The sequence below is a fragment of the Protopterus annectens genome, chromosome 13.part0 (assembly GCF_019279795.1).
Source record: "Protopterus annectens isolate FY-2018-M chromosome 13.part0, PAN1.0, whole genome shotgun sequence".
Classification (NCBI taxonomy): Eukaryota; Metazoa; Chordata; order Ceratodontiformes; family Protopteridae; genus Protopterus; species Protopterus annectens.
Genome location: NC_056747.1, coordinates 1,249,156,995 through 1,249,183,479, shown reverse-complemented (window position 1 = coordinate 1,249,183,479; position 26,485 = coordinate 1,249,156,995). Strand labels below are relative to the sequence as shown.

The following is a 26,485-nucleotide window of genomic DNA, read 5'->3' as shown; positions in this document are numbered from 1 at the left end:
CAAGGATAGGTTCAATGTAACATAATTAGTAGTCAAGGATGGGTCCAATGTAACCTAATTTGTAGTCAAGGATGGGCCCAATGGAACATTATTAGTAGTCAAGGATGGGTCCAATGTAACATAATTAGTAGTCAAGGATGGTTCCAAGGTAACATAATTAGTAGTCAAGGATGGGTCCTATGTAACATAATTAGTAGTCAAGGATGGGTCCAATGTAACATAATTAGTAGTCAAGGATGGGTCCAATGTAACATAGTTAGTAGTCAAGAATGGGTCCAATGTAACATAGTTAGTAGTTAAGGATGGGTCCAATGTAACATAATTAGTGGTCAAGGATGGGTCTACAACATAATTAGTAGTCAAGTATGGGTCCAATGTAACATAATTAGTAGTCAAGGATGGGTCCAATGTAACATAATTAGTGGTCAAGGATGGGTCCAATGTGACATAATTATTAGTCAAGGATGATTCCAATGTAACATAGTTAGTAGTTAAGGATGGGTCCAATGTAACATAATTAGTGGTCAAGGATGGGTCTACAACATAATTAGTAGTCAAGTATGGGTTCAATGTAACCTAATTAGTAGTTAAGGATGGGTGCAATGTAGCATAATTAGTAGTTAAGGATATGTATGAATATGGGTGCAGTTACTGTTGATTTTTGAGACTGGATACGCCAGGTAGACTTTTCTGAAAGTTTTCTGTGAGGTTTGTCAGACAGACATTTAAAGATTATTCCATATTTTTGATGTATGATTTAGAAATCTGATTCCCTGTGTTCATTAAGTGACCTGAGATGTGGGCATGTTATTTTGTAAGTGCTTGGAGAGCTGGGCATTTGCAAGGCCAGTATAAAACAGTTTAGGCTTTTTGAAGCAGGGCCATAGCCAGGTAATGAATCAGAGGCTTTGGCTGGAGGGCAGACTTGAAGATGTTGTTCAGGTTCACATATTAAATTATTTAATGATTTATTAAATGTTGACAGTGATGTGCACCATTTGATAAAGAGTGGCAGCTTGTTCTGTAATCTTGTACTGATCTCTTACTCTCCTTTTCTGCTGTGTGTTTTTAGTTTTAGTAGCATTTTGTCCTTAACTAGTATTAGTCCTATAGGCAGTTTATTCCATCCATTGTTTGCAAAAAAAAAAAAACTGATCTAATAGTTTACTGAAACTCTAGAAATGGAAGCCTGTATGACACCGAATATGGTGACAGCTCTTTTAACCTACATGAAGTTTAAATTGTGTAGGCCCACTGCTTTCGTTATGAGGAGCCTATCATTTTTTTCTGGTTGTACAAGGTCATTAGGTAAGTATAAAGACTACAGAGCACTCCAAAAATGGTCAGTTTAATGTCATGCACAGTAGCACAGCTGTTCTTCTGGTTGTCTTGATATTCCCTTTAGTATTATATAAGCTATGCCAAATGCTTTCCTAAACACTGTGCAGATCTTTTGATTAAAGCTGAGATTGCTGTCTGTAAGTATTCCTTGATCCATAAAGACAGTGCTTGTTTTGACTACATTGCCAACTAAAGTTTATGATCAAACAGTGAGATATTATATTCTTTACACTGAACCTGAGACTGCTGTCCAAGCAGTCTAGATTCTGTGGTGAAAATAACTGTGCTACACACACCCTACGGTGTGAAATCTCTTTAACAACAGAAAACAAAATGCCAAATAGATAACCCAACACCAGGCTGTATGGTATTCTCTGGAGACCTGTGCTCTGTCTGACAATATTCAACCAGCTCTAATCCTCTGTGTTCTACTAAGTAACTATGGTTTGACCCAGTCAATACCACAGCAGTCAGGTAACACACTGTCTTCTGCTGTCTATCCCCACCCCAGGATATCACTAATGGGCGTTCTAGTAATGTAGTCAAAACAGCATGCTGCCTCTCCAAGTATAGCATTTTATTTTTCTCGTATGACAGTAGTAATGATAAATGTCTAGACCCTCTCCTCTGCCTACACATTTTTTATTAGACTTTGAGAAGAAAATAAATACAGGAAGCACCAGTCTAAGCATGCTCTGGGTTTGATTCAGTTTTCTGCTGTGTCTGTACTTCATGTTCCACTGCACTGATATTGCACATCATTCCTACATGTTATACTGCACCTATGGTGCACAGCATTCCTATATGTTGTACTGCACCCATACTACACAACATTCCTACATTTTGTACAGCATCTATGCCTACATGTTGTACTGCACATCTGCTGTACAGCATTCCTACATGTTGTACTGCACACATACTGCACAGCATGCCTGCATGTTCCTTTGCACATATGCTGCACAACATTCCTAAACATTGTACTCCATGTATGCTGACAGGCATTCATACATGTTGTACTGTACCCACACTGCAAAGCATTCCCTCATGTTGCATTGTACATATGCTGCACAACATTCCTACATGTTGTACTGCACCCATACTACACAACATTCCTACATTTTGTACAGCATCTATGCTGCACAGCAATCCTACACATTGGACTTCATACATGCTGCACAGTATTTCTACATGTTGTATTGCACCTATGCTGCACAGCATTTCTACATGTTGTATTGCAACCATACTGCACATCATTGCTACATGTTGTACTGCACCTATGCTGCACAGCATTCCTACATGTACTGCACCCATACTGCACAGCATGCCTACATGTTGTACTGCACCCATACTGCACAGCATGCCTACATGTTGTACTGCACCTATGCTGCACAGCATTCCTACATGTTGTACTACACCCATACTGCACAGCATGCCTTCATGTTGTACTGCACCCATACTGCACAGCATGCCTACATGTTGTACTGCACCCATACTGCACAGCATGCCTACATGCTGTACTGTACCTATGCTGCACAGCATTCCTACATGTTGTACTGCACCCATACTGCAAAGCATGCCTACATGTTGTACTGCACCTGTGCTGCACAGCATTCCTACATGTTGTATTGCACCCATACTGCACAGCATCCTTACATGCTATACTACACCCATACTGCACAACATTCCTACATTTTGTACAGCATCTATGCTGCACAGCATTCCTACATGTTGTACTGCACCCATACTGCACAGCATGCCTACATGTTGTACTGCACCTATGCTGCACAGCATTCCTACATGTTGTACTGCACCCATACTGCACAGCATGCCTTCATGTTGTACTGCACCCATACTGCACAGCATGCCTACATGTTGTACTGCACCCATACTGCACAGCATGCCTACATGCTGTACTGTACCTATGCTGCACAGCATTCCTACATGTTGTACTGCACCCATACTGCAAAGCATGCCTACATGTTGTACTGCACCTGTGCTGCACAGCATTCCTACATGTTGTATTGCACCCATACTGCACAGCATCCTTACATGCTATACTACACCCATACTGCACAACATTCCTACATTTTGTACAGCATCTATGCTGCACAGCATTCCTACATGTTGTACTGCACCCATACTGCAAAGCATGCCTACATGTTGTACTGCACCTGTGCTGCACAGCATTCCTACATTTTGTAGAGCATCTATGCTGCGCAGCAATTCTACATGCTGTACTGCACTCATACTGCACAGCATTCCTACATATTATACTGCAGCTATGATGCACAGCATTTCTACATGTTGTACTGCACCCATACTGCACAACATTTCTACATTTTGTACAGCATCTGTACTGCACAACATTCCTACATGTTGTACTGCACCCATACTGCACAACACTCCTACATATTATACTGCAACCATACTGCACTGCATTCCTACATGCTGTACTGCACATACTGCAATGCATTCCTACATGTAGTACAGCACCTATGCTGCACAACATTCCTATACGTTATACTGCACACATACTGCACAGCATTCCTACATCTTGTACTGCATCTATGCTGCACAACATGCCTACATGTTGTATTGCACTGATACTGCACAGCATGCCTACATATTGCATTGCACATATGCTGCACAACATTCTTACATATTGTACTCCCTGTATGCTGCACAGCATTCATACATGTTGCACTGCACATATGCTGCACAGACTTCCTACATGCTATACTGCACCTGCGCTGCACAACATTCCTACATGTTGTACTGCACCTGTGCTGCACAGCATTCCTACAAGCTGTATTTCACCCACACTGCACAGCATTCCTACATGTTGTACTGCACCCATACTGCAGTGCATTCCTACATCTACTGCACATTGCACATATTTTGCACATCTTTCCTACATGTTGTACTGCACCTATTCTGCACATAATTCCTACATGTTGTACTGCACCCATACTGCACAGCATTCCTACATGTTGTACTGCATCCATACTCCATATAATTCCTACACATTGTACTGCACCTATGCTGCATATAATTCCTACATGTTGAACTGCACACATACTGCACAGCATACTACATGTTTTAATGCACATATGATGCACATCATTCATACATGTTGTACTGCATGTATGCTACACAGCAATCATACATGTTGTACTGCACATATGCTGCACAGCATTCTTATGTCATATGCTCCCACACTGCACACCATTCCTACATGTACTGCACGTAAGCTAATCAGCCTTCCTATATGTTGTACAGCACATTACTCTTTCTTATGTGTTGTACTGCACCTATTCTACACACCATAGGTTCATAGATTTATAGATTCATAAGTTAGTACTAGGCTAACTGCCCTCATGGGCCATTTCCAGCCTAGCCAATTACCCCATGTGAGAATCAAACCCTGCACCTTATGTTTGTAAGGTAAACACCTTAACCATATGCCAACCTCCCAATCCCATTTCTACATGATGTACTCCACCTATGCTGCATAGCATTCTTACATTTAGTACTGCACCCACACTGCTCAAAATTTCATGCAGTACTGCAACTATGCTACACAGCATAGTTGCATGTCACACAGCAGCTATATTGCACATCATTCCTACATGTTGCACTGCACCCATACTGCACAGCATGCATACATTTTGTACTGTACCCATACTGAACATCATTCCTACATATTGTACTGCACCCAAGCTGCACAGCATGCCTACATGTTGTACTGTCTCATAATGCACAACATTCCTACACGTTGTACTGCACCTATGCTGCACAGCATTACTACATGTACTGCGCCCATACTGCACAGCAATGCTACATGTTGTACTGCACCTGTGCTAGACATCATTGCTACCTGTTGTACTGCACCTGTGCTGCACAGCATTCCATGTTGCACTGTACACATACTGCACAGGATTTGTACATGTTGTACTGCACCTATGCTGCACAGCATTCCTACATGTTGCACTGCAGACATACTGCACAGGATTCTAATATGTTGTACTGCACTTATGATGCACAGCATTTCTACATGTACTGCACCCATACTACACAGCATTCATACATGTTGTACTACACATATACTGCACAGCATTCCTACATGTTGTACTACACCCACACTGCACACCATTCCTACATGTACTGCACCCATACTGCATAGCATTCCTACATGCTGTACTGCACATATGCTGCACAACATTGTTACATGTTGTACTGCACCCATACTACACAGCATTACACATCCCTACAACCCCCCCCCCCCTCCGCAAAGGTAACCACCATGAAAAACTTCTCCAAAGCTAACTTTGGGCTCCTAAAAGCAGAGGTGGCTAACTTCATGGCACCCATGCAAATGGAGAATAGTTGCATGACCACTGAATCATACACCAATGCACTGTACAAACACATTCACAAATGCATGGATCTCGCCATACCCAATAGAACCAAGACGCTCTCCTCCAAAAAAAGGAAGCCAATATGGTGGTCCCCTGACATAAACAAACTCTACAACAGAAGGAGGAAACTGATGCAGAATAAGGTGAAGTCCCAAGACTGGAAAAACTCCCTTATCAGCCTCAACAAAAAGTTGAGATCCCTCATCAAATCCTCTAAAGCTAGCTATGAAAACAGAATTACAGCAGGCCTTCTATAGTTTTGCAAAGAATCTCCATGGCAATACCCAGATTTGCTCTGAGCTACTGCACAATGGTACCTGCTATACCGAGCCAACAGATACTGCCAGCATACTGGCCGACAGATTCAGTGCTAACGTTACCCCCCCCCAAAGGACCAATCACAATACCAGTAGATTGCCAGGCACCTAGTATTACTGCTGCACAGGTTAAAACAGCACTGTCCAAGGAGGGTGACCTAATGGTTAAGGTGTTTGCCTTACAACCACAAGGTACAAGGTTTGAGTCTCACAAGGGATAACTGGCTAGGCTTAAAAAAATGTCTCACACGGGCAGTTAGTACTAATCTATGAATTTATAAATAATTAGGGGTTGGGAGGGTGGCCTAATGGTTAAGATGTTTACCTTACAAACACAAGGTACAGGGTTTGAATCTCACAGGGGATAATTGGCTAGGCTTAAAATGGCTTACAAAGGCAGTTAGCCTAGTACTAATCTATGAACCTATGAACCTAAGAATACAATTTCTATGGGACCTGACAATACCCCTGGCTGTGTTCTACATGAACTACAGAGTGAACTGGCACCTCACCTGTGTGCCCTGTTCAATCACAACTTCACCTCAGGCTTTGTCCCTACTGAATGGTGCACTACAGTCATCCCTCTCCACAAAGGAGGAATGACTACAGACCCTAGGATGTATTGGCCCATTAGCCTGATGAGCCTGATATGCAAAGCTATGGCATGCATCATCATGGGCCTAATAAACAAGGATATAGGGAATCTCCAAACTCTGGAACCCACACAGTTTGGTTTTGTGAAGGGTAGATCATGCCTGCTCAACTTGGTCAACTTCTTTGAGTCAGTCACCAGAGCAGTGGATGAAGGCAAGGTGGTTCATACAGCTTACCTTGATCTGGTCAAGGCCTTTGATACCATTCCCCACTCAGGAATCATAGAAAAACTCAGTAAGCTAGGAATCAACCCCTATATCACTAGGTGGGTTGCAAATTGGCTCAAAGATAGAACCCACAATGTGAAAATAGCTGATTCCAAGTCAGACTGCTGACCAGTCACGAGTGGAGTCCCACAGGGTTTGATCCTGGGTCCTCTCGCGTTCAGTATCTACTTCTCTAAAGTCCAGGCCAACACAAAGGGACTCTGGCTGACAAAGTTTGCAGATGATTCCAAGTTGAGAGCTATTATTAACTCCCCAAGTGATGTTGACATCCTACAGAAAGGCCTCACTGACACCAGCGACTGGTGTCAGAACCATGGCCTTCAGCTCAATGCCAAAAAAGTGTCATCATCCCCTTTGGGAAAAACCCAGTTCCCATGAATTACCACATTACCACTGAACACAGAAGCCATTATAAGGGATCTGGGAATAAAGGTTGACAGCAACCTCTCTTTTGCCCACCACATTGCCACTGTGGTCAGAAAGTCCTTCTATGTGGCACATCTCATTACTAAGGGTTTTGTATCCAGGAAGAAAGAGGTCATTGTCTCCCTCTACTCTTCCCTCATTAGGCCAACCATCGAGTACAATGCCCCATTTGGCATGTACCTCACTAGGCACCTGCAACAACTGGAGAGGCCACAAAAGTACCTCACAAAGAGGATCCTAGGCCTTAAACACTTGTCCTATATGGACAGACTCAAAAACCTCCGACTATTATCTGTCTCATATCACCTCCTTAGAGGCGATCTCTGCTTGACTTACAAAGCCATGTCTGACCCAGCCCTGTTAGAAATGTTACATTTGAAGAAATCCCAATCCCTCCACACCACGAGCTCCAGAGACCTCAACCTCATTACCACAATCAACAGAACGTGCTGGAGGAACAGATTTATAACCCAAAGACTGCCCATGCTATGGAATAGAATTCCCATACATGTTAAACAGAGCACCTCACTGGCCCTCTTCAAGAAAAATCTTGATGAGTGGATGGGAAATAGAAAATTCATTCCGGGGATCACTCCAGTGGCTCTACTTGACAGAGGCACTGGGAACAAAGGTCGGATTGCATGATGCCAGGGTAAGGCTTGTAAAGGCTCCAGGGCCATTAGCCTAGTACACACCTATGAACCTATGAACATATGTACTGCAATATATGCTGTACAACATCCTTACATGTTGTACTGCACCCACACTGCACAACATTCCTACATATTGTACTGTACTTTGTTACACAGCATTCCTATATATCGTATTGCACCCATACTGCACAGCATTCTGATATGTTGTACTGCACCCACACCACATAGCATTCCTACATGTTATACTGCACCCATAATGCACAGCATTCCTACATGCTGTACTAGACCCATAAAGCACAGCATTCCTACATGTTATACTGCACCAGTAATGCACAGCATTCCTACATATTGTACTGCACCCATACTGCACAACATTCCTACATGCTGTACTGCACCCATACTGCACAGTATTCCTACATATTATACTACAGCTATGCTGCACACCATTCCTACATGGTGCACAGCACCCATACTGCAAAGCATTCCTACATATTATACTGCAGCTATGCTGCACATCATTCAAAACAGAAAGTTTACCTCAGGGATCACTTCAGTGGCTCTGCTGGACAGAGGCACAGGGAACTAATCTAAGGGGGCAGCAAAAGCCAACACATTCTGGCTAGGCTTATAAATGGCTTTGGGCAGATAGCCTAGTACCTACCTATGAACCTATATGTTGTACTGCACATATGCTGCACAGGATTCCTACATGTTGTACTGCACTCATACTGAACATTAGTACACGTTGTACTGAACCTATGATGCACAGCACTCCAACATGGTGTACTGCACCCATAACACACAGCATTCCTACATTTATACTGCATCCATACTGCACAGCATTCCTACATGTTGTACTGCACCTATGCTGTACAGCATTACTACATGTACTACGCCCATACTGCACAGCATTCCTACATGTTGCACTGTACACATACTGTACAGTATTTGTACATGTTGTACTGCACCTATGCTGCACAGCATTCCTACATGTTGCACTGCACACATACTGCACAGGATTCTTATATGTTGTACTGCACCTACGATGCACAGCATTCCAACATGTACTGCATCCATACTACACAGCATTAGTACATGTTGTACTGCACATATGCTACACAGCATTCCTACATGTTGTACTGCACCCACCCTGCACACCATTCCTACATGTACTGCACATATGCTGCACAACATTCTTACATGTTGTACTGCACCCATACTGCACAGCATTCCTACATGTAGTGCATATATGCTGTACAACATTCCTACATGTTGTACTGCACCCACACTGCACAACATTCCTACATATTGTACTGTACCTTTGTTGCACAGCATTCCTACATATTGTACTGCACCCATACTGCACAGCATTCCTACATGTTGTACTGCACCCACACCACACAGTATTACTACATGTTATACTACACCCATAATACACAGCATTCCTACATGCTGTACTACACCCATAAAGCACAGCATTCCTACATGTTACACTGCACCAGCATTCCTACATGCTGTACTACACCCATAAAGCACAGCATTCCTACATGTTATACAGCACCAGTAATGTACAGCATTCCTACATATTGTACTGGACCCATACTGCACAGCATTGCTGCATGCTGTACTGCACCTATACTGCACAACATTCCTACATATTATACTGCAGTTATGCTGCACATCATTCCTACATGGTGCACAGCACCCATACTGTAAAGCATTCCTACATATTATACTGCAGCTATGCTGCACATCATTCCTACATGTTACATTGCACCCATACTGCACAGCATTCCTATATGTTGTACTGCACATATGCTACATACCATTCCTAAATGTTGTACTGCACCCATAATGCACAGCATTCTTACATGCTGTACTGCTCACATATTGCACAGCATTCGTACATATTACACTGCAACTCTGCTGCACATCATTCCTGTATGTTGCACTACACCTATACTGCACAGCATTACTACATATTATACTGCAGCTATGCTGCACATCCTTCCTACATGTTACATTGCAAGCATACTGCACAGCATTCCTATGTGTTGTACTGCATAAATGCTGTACATCACTCCTACATGTTATACTGCACCTACACTGCACAGAATTCCTACATGTTGTACTGCCCCCACACTGCACAGCATGCCTACATGTTGTTCTCCAAGAACACTGCACAGCATTCCTACATGTTGTACAGCACCAACACTGCACAGCATTCCTACACATTGTACTGCACCTATGCTGCACAGCATTCCTATATGTTGTACTGCACCTATGCTGCACAGCATTCCTACATGGTGCACAGTGCTCATACTGCACAGCAGTCATACATGTTGTACTGCACATATGCTGCACTTGATTCCCACATGTTGTACTAAACCGACACTGTATAGCATTCCTAAATGCACTGCACACATACTGCACATCATTCCTACATATTATACTGCACCTGTGCTGTACAGTATTCCTACATGCTGCATGGCAGCTATGCTGCACATCATTCCTACATGTTGCACTGCACACATACTGCACAACATTCCTACATGTTGTACTACACCTATACTGAACAACATTCTTACATGTTGTACTAAACCTATGATGCACAGCACTCCAACATGAACTGCAACCATAACACACAGCATTCCTACATGTTATACTGTACCCATACTGCACAGAATTCCTATATCTTGCACTGCACCTATGCTGTACAGTCTCTCTACATGTACTGCATACATACTGCACAGCATTTTTGCATGCTGTACTGCACCCATACTGAACAACATTCCTATGTGTTATACTGCACCCATACTGTACAGCATTCCTACATTTTGTACAGCACCTATGCTGCACAGCATTTCTGCATTTACTGCACATCATTGCTACATGTTGTATTGTACCCATATTGCACATCATTCCTACATGTTGTACTGTGCCCACACTGCACAGCATTCCTACATTTTGTACCGCACCTATTCTGCACAGCATTCCTACATGTTGTACTGTATCTATCATGCACAGCATTCATACATGTTTTACTGCACGTATGATGCAAGGTATTATTACATGTTGTACTGCACCCATACTGTATAGCATTATTAAAGGTTGCATGGCACTTACAGTGCTCAGTATTTCTACATTTTGCAGAAGACATTGTAGAGCCTAAACTCTCTTTTGAGGGTAGTATCACCAAAAGAGCATTTTTGAGTTTCTGAGATGAAGAGCCATGCCTCCAAAAGTATTAATACGTGTGCTAATTGTCTGTCTTTCTTTAAAATTATTTTTATACCTTCTTGTTTCTAATGACATTATATATGCTTTCATAGTAGATTGATTAAAGATAAATAAGAGCGAGCTAAGAGGACATAAAAAAAGGGTGGTAGCAAGTTCTATACTGCAAAAAAGTAGGTACTCACAAAGGTTGTGGTAGTTGAGGGAGAAAACATGCCATCTGGATACTTTTTCAGAACTTTCAGAGCTTGATACTGAGGAATTGTACAGTTGCCACCCATCAGTTTGCAGGAGAACCTGCTCTAAGAACTAGGTGAGAAAATATTCATATGGCATGCAGGAAATACAGCAAAGTTATGCAGAGGAGATGCTATCTTACCTAAGATAGGTTGTATTGTCCCAGATCATCATAGGCAATGCAGAGATACAAGTCCTATCTAATCTGTTTCAGGTCCAGCTCTTGATAATATTGACTTGGAAAGGGAACACTCAGACTGTCTTGATGTTTATTGATTTAACTGAAGACTGACTATGAAGAACTAGTCGTTGATTGGCCTGGTTTTTACTCAACAAGGGAAGTGTATCAATGAATTCAGGTCATCAGGGTGATTGACCTTAGGTGGGTAGAATTTCAAAGAATGTCATGAATTCTGATGGTGCATTTATTGAAGATAAGGTTGGAATACAAATGTGAAAAGTATAATTATTTAAGAAAATCGTTAGCAGAGATTATGGAGGCATGGAATGTGTATAGTTCAGTGAAAAAAAGTTCATAAGTTAGATCAGTCAGAAAGTGTGAAGCAACAGTCAACCTAAAAACAATTTGACATTCAAAAAAGTCATGAAAGAAAATTTAAAATGTCAAGCTGAAAGAAAGTGTCTAGATCACAACAGTACATGTGACCTATAACAGGATAGTAAGCTCTGTGAGTAAAGGCTGAGTAATTATTTATCCTTTCTGATTCTACTGTGACTAATTTGAGATCTAAATTATTGAAAGAAATTAGTCAAGAATGATCAAAATCTGTGTCTGCAAAAACAAAACTGCACAAAAAGTATCACTTTTTTTGTAGGTGGGGATAAGGCTGTAGTGTAGATTTCTGTTAGCTTAACATCTGAGAAATTAAAAACCTTCAATGGCTTGTAGATCACATAGTTTTCCCTAATAGCAACAGTGTATTGTTTTAAGATGAGGAGTTTCTCAGCTGTAGGTAGGAGTTCTAATCTCACAACAGACGGTGTGTGTGTGTGTGTGTGTGTGTGTGTGTGTGTGTGTGTGTGTGTGTGTGTGTGTGTGTGTATGTGTGTATAAATATATCCTCTTGCAGCAGTGAGGACATGCCTATCTCTGTGCAATGGTTATGTGGTATAGCTCAGTGGTAAAGCATTTGACTGCAGATCAAGAGGTCCCCGCTTCAAATCTGGGTATCCCCTGCTAGAGTGTTTTTAGTGCTTAGTGGCCTAGTGGGCTAATGCACAATGCTGTCACTTTTTCCCACTACAGTTCCTCCTTGCAGACAGCTGTGTATGCGCATCGACTACCTGATGTATCAAGCAGCCACATCCTAAGCCTTTCCTAATAGGAATGTCTACATAAATCCAGGGACACATGCTGGGAAATGTTTATCAGAGCAACTTTTAGATGGAATAACTAGAAGTGGTAATTTTTAGAGATGTGTCCAACTACAACTGACCATTTCTGACTGTACATTTCTGGAGCCTGTAGAATATTTATCACTACAAGTAAGCAGCAGAGTATATTATTATCTGCACACTGCCTTGCAATGAACATACTTCTTGCTAGATATTACTATTATATCTCTCGTTTGTTTTTAGATGGTTGTTTTGCAGTCACTGCACAAATATCAGCCACGTTTGCACATCACAGAGGTAAAAGAAGGTGAATCAGATGAGCCTTTTCAATCTTCCAAAACTCAAACATTCATCTTTCCAGAGACCCAGTTCATTGCAGTTACAGCTTATCAGAATGCAGATGTAAGTATCTAAATGATCAGTTGCCAGATTTTGTCTTCCTTTTTTACTTAAGAATGATGTTGCACTTGATTAGTAATCATCCATTTCCAATAGCTCTAAACTGGGAATTGTGCAGTCTGCATTACATAGGCTGTGCATGTATTGTCTTTGTGAAAGAATATTAAATAATTAAATATGTTTACCATTCTGCCTTTGCTGTTGGTCATCACAGGCACCAAACACATAATAGAGAAGGATGATTAATGCTTACCAGATTACAGTTTAGAAGTCTTTGATTTTTAAAATGTAATTGCACAGAGTATGGAAAACTCATTCTAGGCCTTAAGACCTTCGAGAAATAAATGCCTAAAACTAGTCTGACAAAACTCATATAAACCAAATAACTCAATCTGATTGTTTTCAAGTTTTTCTCAAACAGAAGACCCCTATTGGTCTTTGGAAGTTTATGGAAATGTTAATTTTAAAGGATTTCACATCAGGGTTTATTAATATTTACCTTAAAGAGGTCACTAGCCTAACAGAACTAATTTGGTCAACAAAAGATAAATACAAACTAAGTGAAAAACAAAGTGAAAAAAATATATAAGCAATAACAATGAGGTATTTACATCTCAGATACATAATAAGCTGTTATGCTAAGGTTGCCAGTTGTAATCAATATATTATCAAATGAGAACTGTTTAATGTCACTCATCATGGGAGTAGAGCATGAGAAGTGAATCATACTTCAAGTAGTCCATAGAAATAACTCATCTGGTTATAACAGGCAGAGATACTCCAGATCAATAACTGGCTGTAATTGATAAAGACAGTCTGGAACAATAATTCAGCTAATTAAAATTTGTGGAGATAGACCAAAATAAAAACTCATCTGGTTATAATTAGTGGAGATAATCCAGAACAATAATTCAGCTGGTTATAATTAGTAAAGTTAGTCCAGAACAATAACTCAACTGATTTTAAGTGGTGCACATAGTGTAGAGCAATAACTCAGCTGATTACAATTAGTGTAGATAGTCCATAACAATAATTCAGCTGGTTATAATTAGTAAAGATAGTCCAAAACAATAACTCAACTGGTTATACGTGGTGCACATAGTGTAGAGTAATAACTCAGCCGATTATAATTAGTGTAGATAGCCCAGAACAATAACTCAGTTGGTTATAATTGTCATAATACTGTAAAGCAGTTTTTTTTAATTAAATCTCGTGTTCATGTCATGCAGTCAGTAATGTAATTTCTTTTTAAATCCAGTACATTTTACCCTGTGTTATACCCGGTCACTGACAATTTTGCAAAAGTGTATAAGCAAAAAATAAAACATCATAGAAATATCCAGTAAATACTATAAACATATATTTTAATGTATGCATGAGAGAACATGCCATATTGCAAAATATGGTAATTTATAATGGTAGAAGGTGTGACAAGACAGGTACCATAGTAGTTACAGATAATGAATCATATGGTCCATGGATACTGAATATGTTAAATGAAATGACATTTTTACAGTCACTCCCACTGACATATCAGCATGTTATAAAAAATGATGCCATTTTACGTATTGCAATGTCTGAGGGTCAAAATTAATCCACTGAGAAGACACTTTATTGAGTTAGCACTTTTGTTTTACTCCAATGAGTAAAGCTTCTTCAGATAACGTAAAAATGGAGTTAACCCCTTAAACAGGAAGCACTCCCATGAATAAATTAATTAATTAAAGCTTTAAAGTGCACCCAACAAATAAAATCATATTAAATACATCAATATTCATAAAAACCTGCACTTCACAAGTAATTAATCTAAATGCTTACTGTAAAAGAATATAAAATATATACTATGAAGACATATATAAAGTGTGAAAAAGCTGCTCAAACTGTATGTGGACAAAAATAGATTAACATAATTAATAGTTAAAATAAGAGGACATGGATAATACTCTCCTTGGAAACAACCATGAAATCATTGAAAATATGCTAAAAATATATAAATATGTTATAAATATATGTTATGTACACACATCATTTTCCACATCATCATTCTTTACATTTTATCATAATTAAAAATATATTATACATTATTTTATAATAATTACTGTGTAATATTCCATAACAGTTTTGTGGTTTTAGGTACGCTTGTACGGTATCTTAAGAAAGTTTAAAGTGGTTGATCCCTGGTCATTATTAGAATTTCATTATGTGTGCTTCCTATTTAAGGGGTTAACTTCATTTATTCGTTGTCTGAAGAAGTTTTACTCAATGGAGAAAAACAAAAGTGCTAACTCTATTAGTGTCTTCTCAGTGGATTAATTTTGAGCCTGCTGCATTTATTTGGATTTTCTAGGTTTATTTTTTCACTTGGTTTGTGATTTAATGTCTGAGGGTGTCGATTTGAAACAGTATGCAGTTATTGTAAAACAGCTCATTTCGCTCTGCTATAAATGTTTGGGCAGCACAATGCTGATCCTGATTCCAGTAACTATTTATTTCATCCAGTTATAACAGCTAATGACTCCAACATAGAACCACTTGTCCAGGTGCAAGGAAAAAGCTGAATCATTTATTAACTAGGATTCCGTGATATATTAAGGATTCAGTTGAGTCTTCTGATATGTTGGAAAGGATAATAATTAATCCCACTAATATTTTTGCAATATTTGATATTAAATCCCTTGTTATAGTAAACTATGGGAATACGGAAAAATACAGTTTGTAGAATTTTTGAATTTTTAGAAACAAAGAAATGGATACTTTATCAGCATTTGAAAATGGTGGGAATATGCTTTTTAATTTTAAAAACAACTTGTTTTTTGTCTTTTATGGGCACTGCTTTTAACAAACTGTTGGGGTAGCTATGGGGAGGGCAGTATGGCCCCTAATATTTGCAAATTTATTTGTCGCCACTTACGAAGAGCTATTTGATCAAAATTCAGAATTTGCATCTTATATTGTGGAATATTTTAATTTTATTGATGATATTTGATTTCTTACAGTGACTACAGTATTCAACATGCATTTGTGAGATGCAGTAACAACAGTATTTGCCTTTTTGAATGTATAGCTGAATAGTCAGTGCCATTCAGTTATTAGATGTGTAAATTTGCAAAACATTAGAGATGGGACATACACATACTAGAATGCATAAACATTGTGTTATTGCAATCCTTATTTGCATTATAGTAGTAGATACTTACTTTAATACTAGCGTCTAAAATTTGCATTGCTGATTATGAATTTCAGGAACCTATCAAGTAGTTGCAAGATCTATGTTGCATATTACATTGATGCTTCATGGAGAAATTAAATATTTCCTGACACTTTACAACAGTAATTTCTCAGTACGTAATTTGAAGAACCAAAAAGGTTGTCCAAGGAAAGGCATTGTGTTTATTAAAGACGATACAGCTATTTAAAATATTCCCAGAAATAGCATGAACACATCTGGTGATGATATGATTTTAAGACACTAGGGGACATACCTCAGATTTTAAAATATAAATGTAATAAATTGCAAACTTCACCAGAAAAAAACATGATTAAAAATAAAGAGGCACACTTGCTGTGGAGGTTATGAATTATACAGGTGTGAGGTATGTGGCTGATACTGCCTTTTACATTGTACCAAATACAGATAGAATAGATGTTGCTGAAGGCAGGTATACATATATTAGTAACAATGTTACATATGCTAGGCAGGTATACATGCATTAGTAACAATGTTACATATGCTAGGCAGGTATACATGCATTAGTAACAATGTTACATATGCTGGCCATTACCCATTATTCCAGAAAAGTACTCATTTAGCTTCATTCACCATTTTAATGTAACGTCTCAATATTTCTGGTCCATTTATCCCAATGCAGGAAAATTCCTCACCTTTAGCTTATGTCTCTAGGTCCCACAGAACACACACAAACTCCATTTGTAAAATATGATAATAAACTTTACTTACGTGTTTAGTAACCTGTAAGGTCATTGTGCTTTGTTGTTACAACTGAAAAAGGTAAACAGAACAGTTCACCTACCTGGTCAACAAATAGAAATAAATAAATATATTCTAGCAGATTCTCAAAGTGCCTTACAGAGATGTTTCAAGTCCATCAGAGTCCCTTTTTACAGACCAAGTAAAATTGTTGAACTCAGATTCACAACATAGGTTCATAGGTTGGTACTAGGCTATCGGCCCTAGGGCCTATACAAGCCTAGCCATAACAGTTCCCTGGATATTTCTTCCCACAATATTTACTTCCCTGGACCCCTGTCTAGCAGGCGACTGACATGATCCCCAGGGTGAATTTCCTATCTCCCATCCAATTGTCAAGGTTTCTTTTGAAGATGACCAAGGAGGCGCTCTGCTTGACATGTATGGGCAGTCTATTACAGAGTATGGGGAGTCTCTGGGTCAGGAACCTATTCCTCCAGCATGTTTTGTTCATTGTGATAACAAGGTCTAGATCCCTGTAGTGTGTGGCTCTTAGGGATTGGTATTTCTTTAAGTGGAGCATGTCCAACAGCTCAGGGTTTGACATCGCCTTGTATGTTAAGCAGTGATCACCTCTGAGTAGACAATATGCCACAGAGTATAGCGGTCAGCATATGGCATCTGCTTTAGGCCTGTGATTCTTTTAGTGGGGTATTTCTGCAGCCTTTCCAGCTGTTGCAGATGTCTTGTGAGGTACATACCAAACAGGGTGTTGTACTCTATAATGGGTCTAATGAGAGATGAGTACAGTGGGACAATGACCTCCTTTTTTCTGGATGAAAAGCCCTTAGTGATGAGGTGTGCTACATAGAAGGATTTCCTGACCATTGTGGCAATGTGGTTATCAAAGGTGAGACCACTGTCCACCTGTGTCCCTAAGTTTCTCATCACACTTTCAGTGTTTAGTGTGCTGCCACCTATGTGGTAATTCATGGGTACATGTTTTTTCCCAAAGGGGATAACTATACATTTCTTGGCATTAAGCTTGAGCCCATGGCTCTGGCACCAAGCATCTGTTTCTGTAAGGCCATTTTGTAGAATATTCACATCATTTGGGGATTCAGTAATAGCTCTCAGTTTGCAGTCATCTGTGAACTTTGTTAGCCAGAGTCCCTTAGTGTTGGCCTGTACTTCAGAGAAGTAGATGCCAAACAAGAGCGGTCCTAGGACTGAACCCTGAGGTACTCCACTTGTCACTTGTCTGGAGCTGGATTTGGAGTCGGCTACTTTTACAGTCTGGGTTCTGTCAGTAAGCCAGTTGGTAACCCATCAAGTGATGTAGGTATTTATGCCCAGCTTAGTAAGTTTATCTACGATTCCAGATTGGAGGATGGTGTTGAAGGCCTTGGCGAGATCCAGATAGGCTGTGTGGACTGCCTTACCCTCGTCCACAGCTCTGGAGACTGATTCGAAGAAGTCAAAGGTTCAGGAGACAAGATCGGCCCTTCACGAACCCAAACTAGGTGGGGTCTAGTGTTTGAAGGTTGCCAATGTCTTTGTTTATAAGTTCCATGATAATGCATTCCATGCCCTTGCAGATCAGGCTCATCAGACTGATGGGACCATAGTTCCTGTGATCCAAGGTGGATCCCCCCTTGTGGAGTGGGATAACTGTAGCTGTGCGCCACTCAGTGGGCATGAAGCCTGAGGTGAGGCTGTGATTAAACATGACACTTAGGTGAGGTGCCAGTTCATTTTGTAGTTCATGTAGTACACAGCCCAGGATGTTATCTGGTCCCATGGATGCTGTATTCTTAGCTTTGGAGAGTGCGGTTTCTACCTGTGTGGCCATGATTACTGGAATTTGGCAATCTTTTGGTATTTAGATGGGCCCTTTAGAAGGTGAGAGGGGGGTGAAGTTGGCACTAAATCGATCTGCCAGGATATTGGCAATAAATATCCTTGGGGGTCAGTATATTTAATGCCATTCTGTTGTAGCTCAGAGCAGATCTGAGTATTGCCATTTTGATTCATGACATAGTTATAGAATGCCTTGTGGTTGTCTTCGGAATCTTTGGCAATTTTATTTTCATAACTAGCTTTGGAGGTTTTTATGATGGATCTCAGCTTCTTACTGAGGCTGGTAAGGGAGTTTTTTGCATCCTGGGATTTTCCTCTTTTCTGCAACAGTTTCTTCCTTCTCTTGTATTGTTTGTTTATGGCAGGGGACCACCAGATTGGCTTCCTTTTTTTTGGAGGAGAGCATCTTGGTTCTGTTTGGGAGGGTAAAATTCATGCACGAGTGGATGTGCTCATACAGTGCTTTAGTGTGGGATTCAGCAGTCGAACTTTCGGATCCCGTCTGCATGGGTGTCATGAAGTTCGTCATGTCTGACTTGAGTAGCATGAAGTTGGTTTTATAGAAGTTTTTTATGGAGGTTTCCTTACTGGGGGTGGGGGTGGGATGTGGATGTCAAGGGTTATTTGCTTATGGTCAGACCTGACCAATGAGGGGGTGACCACTGGTGTGGCGCATCTATCTCCCATGTTGGTTATGACCAGGTCTAGGATATTGTAGCCCCTGGTGGGACAATGGATTAGTTGATCCAGGGCGTTGGAATTTATGAATTCCAAGAACCATTGGGAAAAGGTATTGTTACCCGAGTAGTTTTCCCAGTTAATGGCAGGGTAGTTGAAATCACCCAGTATAAGGGTGTTTGGTTGTATCTTAATATTTTCCAGTATGTTTAGAAAGGTGTAGTGAGAATCTTGGGGCATGGTGGGGGATCTGTAGCAAGCTACAGTTTGGATTGCAGTCTTACCTAGTGTTAGTTGCACCTGGAGAATTTCAGATGCATTGCGTTGGGCAACTAGCCTGGAGGTGTGAATAACCTTGGTGAATATGGACACTCCTTCACCTTTAGTGTTTCCGTCATGGTTTGGTGGCCGAAAAGTGTGGTAAGAGTTGTAGCATGGTATTGCAGGGGTGCTCTCTGGAGCCTTGAACCAGGTCTCAGTTACTGCACAGATATCAATGTTCTCCATTTTTAGGAGTGCCTTGAGAGAGTGCATTTTGAGGTTTAGACTTCTAGCATTGAGTAGCATTACCTTCAGAGTTTGCATGCTTGTATCTGTTACGGTGGTGGTTTTGTCCTTTGAACCTTGCCTAAAAAAGGCACTATAGGGCTGCCAAGAGCTTTAGCCAGTAACCTGAATCCCAGGGGTGACAGGTGCAGACCATCTCTGGCAAAGCATTGTGGTTTGTCGATCATGTCTTCCCAGGCAGACAGATACTGGATCCCCTTTGAATGACACCAGAAGCTTAGCCAATTGTTGAAGTCAATCATTTTGTCCTTATACTGTGGTATCATTCTGGGCAAAGGCAGGATGCTACTCAGGGCTAGGGTGATACCTGCCTGGGCCACATAATCCGAGAGCTCTTCCATGTCTCTTTTCATGTAGTCCAGGGAGGTACATCTCAAGTCATTCACTCCAACATGGACAATGACAGAGTCGTATTTGTACTTGTTGTGGAGTGACTTGAGTGCATGCATTATGTGGTGGATTCTGGCACCCAAAAGGCAGCTGACTGTAATTTTCTCCTTGTTCAGCCTGGTGAGTGGGACATCAGTGTGCCTGACTATAGAGTCACCTATGACTAAAGTATTAGGTACATTGTCTTGCCTTAGGGGCTGTTGTTGGGTGGCACACTGGTGTTGTGAGCTGTGTGTCACTTTAGTTGTGACTGGTGCGTGTCTGCTTTTCAGCTTTGGAGGTCCTTGTTGCTTGGGCAGGTTAATGTTAAGGGCCTCTGCATATGTGGGTTTAGTGTTGCTATGTGTGGGTGCTGACGGTGTGGGTTTTGAACAGCTATGTGTTGCTTGAGATGTAGTGCAGATGTTAACCTTCTCCTCCTGACTATCTAGCACAATCTTGGCTGGAGAGAGCTTTGCTTCCAGTTTGCTTATGTAAGTGCATCTCTCGCAGTTTGTAGTGTTGGGTGGTAGGAGGAGAGGGTTGTCTGTGTACATGAGGCAGTTGCTGCATTGCCCCAGTATGCCCAGATTCACCAGGTGGACAGGAGAAATCACTGGAAGCTGACCCTTGGACATGCCTATTCAGGTGCTTTTTTTTGAAAAGTACAAGTTCTGTTTTCCCTCACCTATGCAAGGTACTTTGCAATTATAGGCTGTTTAGTGCATACAATTAATTTCTCCTTGTTGACAAGGAGAGCTAAGTGCTTGTATCAGTTTAAGGCTTCCTAGTGCTTTCCAGCAGGTTCTAGAGCAAGTGATAGTCACAGGGGTTCAATTTTTAGTGCTACTACTGAGAAACCAGCTAGTTCTAAGGGAAAATTTGAAGAGCAGACTTTCTGGTACCTGCAATAGTTTAACCATAGCCCCGCAGTGCTGCACGATGCAAAAAATGTTCAAACACATGCGTTTTTAAGCCAGAAAGCTGAAAGAGATAGAAATCAGCCCAAAAAGGCTAATAAAATTACAATTTCAGAGCTGGAAACCACTCCTCTAGTGTTAGATAGGCAGTACAATGCTCACCACTCCCACTGGTAAGCAGTAGATCTTCCCTCCACCACAGCAAGGTCTGCATAGCTCTAAACACAGAAAATAAAGTTCAGAGGCCAGAAAAGCCTGGGATCTGGATTATACTAGCTAGGAAAGGCGGGAAACGAGCAAACAAGATAGTATTTTTTTGTTTTTGGGGGGGGGGGAGGGTTTGGTTAAAACAGGCTAAACAATGCAGTAATACAGTAAATAAACACAGAAAAGGCTAATGCACTTGAGTCTGTAGCCCTAAACAGTAAATGCAATAAAAACTCTACAAAATTAGCAATTTAAAACTTTTTAAATGAAGCAAGGCAAGTGCACAACTGAAAAACTATTTAAGAGGCAGTAATAGAGTAGAATAAGCAGCTAGTCTACATATACAGAGAAGTCTCTCTCTCTGTATATATATATATATATATATATATATATATATATATATATATATATATATATATATATATATACATATACAGAAAAGCAGCTAAAACACACAAACAATTCAGATGCAGTGCAACCTAGAGCACTTGAGTTATAGCAGTATTAAGGCAAATACAGTTTTAATAAATGCACTAAAGAAGCACAGTCATAACACAAGGAGATTCAGGCAATTTTTTATTTATTTTAAAGAAAGAGAGAAAGGAGGAACAGAAGGAAAGAAACTAAGTGGGTTGGCCTTCCCAGATGTTCTCTCTGTATTAGGTGGAATGAGCTAATGACACTAGACTGGGAGGAGTGTCCCAGATCAAATTTACAGTATGGGCGGGCAACTGCAAAGCCACCAAGTATAACAACAAGACACCAACAGGAAGGGAGGGTGGGGAACAATGCTAAAGCTATTAGCCTACATTATTTTAGACAGTAAACACTACAGAAATCTTTATCACAGCAAATTATCTTCTGGACAATATGTGCCACTTAAAAACAAACTCACCATGGGTCATCAGTTTCTTGTCAAACTCCAAGGCTTTCCAATTGTCTTGTCTTTCAGTCTGACTCCCTTCATAGACCCTCAAGCCTTTTCTCTCGGGCTCTGGGTCTCTCAGCAAAATCATAAAGACCACCTCCTCATAATATTTGACAACAGAGCAATAACAAAGTACTTCTCTCTCAGAGTTTTTCAAGACAGGTTGTGTTGTAGGCCTGGTCCAACACCTCCTGACTCATGTCATGGCACCTCCCAACAGTAGCTTAACCCTTCTAATATGTTACAGTATATGTAAAATAAAAACAACCAAAACATGCTATTAAATCCAATAAATGTAATTGAATAAACACTTTCACCAACAATAACATCTGAACGTCATCAGACAATCATTTGTAGATATATTTATATACAGCCATAAAAAAGTGATCTTTTTGCATGACTCAAATAACCAATAAAATTCAACAACTTGCTTGAATAAAACAGATCCCAATCAAGTAACTCTAAAATGACAATAATTTAAAATGTTGCCACATATAATTTATCCTTGGTTTACCTGTTTTCACCCTTGTAAACGTCTTCATCTGAGTTCAGGCTTGAAGATGATAACGTAATTTAATCACTGAAGGAATTTAAAGAATTCTACTCAGTGTCAATGATCTGACAGTCATTGCTAATTTACTCAATTACAGCCCCAGATGCATTACTTTATAAATTTGCAACAATAGAACGTTCACTTGATTATATGATTAATGTATCTCCTTTACAGCCAACATTCTGTTTGACATCAACTTGTCCTCCCCCCCCCAGCTTTTTATCTAATTACTTGCTATTAATCTCCCCTCAGCTGTGCTTACCACTTTTATCCTCATCCTATGATTAACAACTCATCCCACATCTCTTATGGCACCAGTGCTATGTATGGACCAGATATGCATTTGAAGAAGCTCTTCTTACTCATTAGAATGCTTATCTACTGCTTTCAGACTCTATTTTCTCACCCTTCTTTCCTCTGCTGCCTATTTACCAAGGTGTGCTACTGCCTAGTTTTCTTCTGTAATTCGGCTTGCATATTCTATAATGATAAATGCCGCTGTCCATCCTCATTTATTCCGTATTGCCCTACATCCGCCTTCATTCTGTAACATTAGTTATATATCACCAAAAGTTTTATTTTGTCAATAGGTATATCATCTTGCTGTGTTATTGACATAATTACTATACTGTTGTCCTTTTGCTGCAATCATTTTTTTGCATTTCACCTTATTATAAAATACTGTCTTATTTGCCTACTGGCCTGGGTCATGCCTGAAAAGTTTCTTTGGTCATGCTAGTTGAACTTACCTAGCCTGAGTTGCCACGGCACTATGTATACATACAAGGTTTTGTAAGCATTCTTCATTTTAATTGCATACAAATGATACCAGGGTCTCACTGATAGGTTCATAGGTTCATAGGTTCATAGGTTCATACTAGGCTATCTGCCCTGGGGCATTTACAAGCCTAGCCCGATTGTGTTTGGCTTACGCCACCCCTTGATTTGAGTATAGGTTCACAGGTTCATACTAGGCTATCTGCCCTGGGGCATTTATAAGCCTAGCCTGATTGTGTTTGGCTTACGCCACCCCTTGATTTGAGTATAGGTTCATAGGTTCATACTAGGCTATCTGCCCTGGGGCAAAATGCTGTGTTACCACCATACATTTCGCTGCCAAGTATAGAACCCAGGTCCCTGTGTTAAACAGCCAGAGCAACATACCACTATGCCAAATCACCTATATATTTTTTATAGCCTTGACAACATAAAAGGAATATGCATCACACTTAGCAACAAATTGCAATGTTCTTTGCTACTACAAAGCCATGTCTAACCCACCTCTGTTAGAAATGTTACATGTAAGGAAATCTCAATTCCTCTGCACTACACGCTCCAGAGACCTCAAACTCATTACCAAAATCAACAGAACAAGCTGGAGGGACAGGTTCATAACCCAGAGACTGCTCATGCTATGGAATAGAATTCCTATACATGTCAAGCAGAACACCTCACTGGCCCTCTTCAAGAGAAATCTTGATAAGTGGATGGGAAATAGAAAATTCACCCCGGGGATCACTTCAGTGGCTTTACTCTACAGAGGCACTGGGAACTAAGGTCTGGTGGCACGATGCCAGGGTAATCCTATGGGCTACGCTTGTAAAGGCTCCAGGGCCATTAGCCTAGTACACAGCTATGAACCTATGAACCTGTAAGTTCTGTCAGTATGCTGATATAAAGAATAAGGACTATCAGCAGATATTAACACATTTTACACGTTCTACATCTGTAAGCACCCTTCCTTTTATTGATCTTTGTATCTTTTTTGGCCAAGCAATCATTAAATTAGTTATCCTGTAATGTCTGAATTTAGTACTTTCTCCCACTATAAAACAAAATTAGGATTTGTTCTTAAAATTCTCCATTTTCTCAAAATAATATTTTTAATGGTATTAACTTCCATACTACAGTCTAATGCCATCTTTGCTGCATCTTTCTATTTGTCATTATTTGACATACTTTCTATTATTTGAGCACAAATGGTTAAATCATTGATTGGATTAAACTGCCCTTCCGTCATATATATAACTTCTAATGTGTAACCTTATTTAATAAGCTGATAGGGTATCCTTGTCTTAAAAAATAATTTTCACATGTTCATCTGATTTCGAAGATTCTTCTTGCTGATTCTCTGTCGAGATACTGTCCCTATAAAGCTTTTCACCATATTTTTCCTCACTCACACAGGATGAGCATTCTGGAAGTGTAAAATATTACTGCTGGTAACCGTCTCATAAATTCTTGTATACAATCTATCCACTTCCCCGGTCTTTATTATTTTTACATCTAAATATCATATTATTTTGAATGAGTGTATAAGTCTGAATTTCAAAAATTCACCAATTCCACTGATACAATCCAAAACCACAATCAAGCTGTTTTCATAATCATCCATATAATACAAATGTCAATAAAATGACAATATAAAATTATTTTTTTGAAGACTGAATTTTCTTGTTCTTGCTACTTTGTCATTAAATATTTGCATATTTGGGAGCCATAACAGACAACAGAGCTACACCTTGTAATATTTCTTGTTGAACTTAAGAGAAGTTTTAGTGCATGGAGTACCGTGGTTACACAATGATTTTGTAAAAATCAGTTAAGCACTTCTGTGAGGTGAGACACAATCTTAATTGTTAAGAACCGCTGCTTCAGTTGTTAATATCAGGGATTACTCTCAGCAGTTAAATCTGCCAATACTGGCCAACAAACAGCAGCAAAATTATAACAAGATTCTTTCTACTTGCTGCCTATACCACTAACCTATCCCTGACTTCCCTCAACAAATACGACAATATCTTACTTACACTGTTTTTCTAAATACCGCTCACTAAGGCATGTTACACTGTCTTTCTGGCAGCACTCACTAAGTGCTAGCTGGCTTTGAAAGCTGTCAAAACACATTTTTTTTTCTATAACTAGTAGTACATGGAGATAAAGCTCCATGCATTATAAAGAATTATGATTGGGTCTCATAACCTTTATTATCTGTTCTTGACATGGATGCCAAGATTCACTTCTCAAGATTTGCTCTCAAGGAAAATTTCTTGGTATCCATGCCTTGAACACTTAATCAGCTGGTTATGATCAAAGACCCCACTGTAATCCTCTATGTTACTTAATACTATATCCAACAAATTCAGATTAACTCTTTTTTAACATACATACACTTTCAGCTGAAGTACGCCATTTCTAATAGTCTTACAA

General features: G+C 39.9%; 1 protein-coding gene across 1 annotated transcript in view; it reads left to right on the top strand.

Annotated features, from left to right (window-relative positions):
• Positions 1-26,485, top strand: part of TBX21 (T-box transcription factor 21) — a 408,658-nt gene that overhangs the window by 350,076 nt on the left and 32,097 nt on the right. Inside the window, exon 4 of the mRNA XM_044055268.1 lies at positions 13,110-13,268. Coding sequence (XP_043911203.1) covers positions 13,110-13,268 — 159 coding nt within the window. The remainder of the gene's footprint in view (positions 1-13,109; positions 13,269-26,485) is intronic.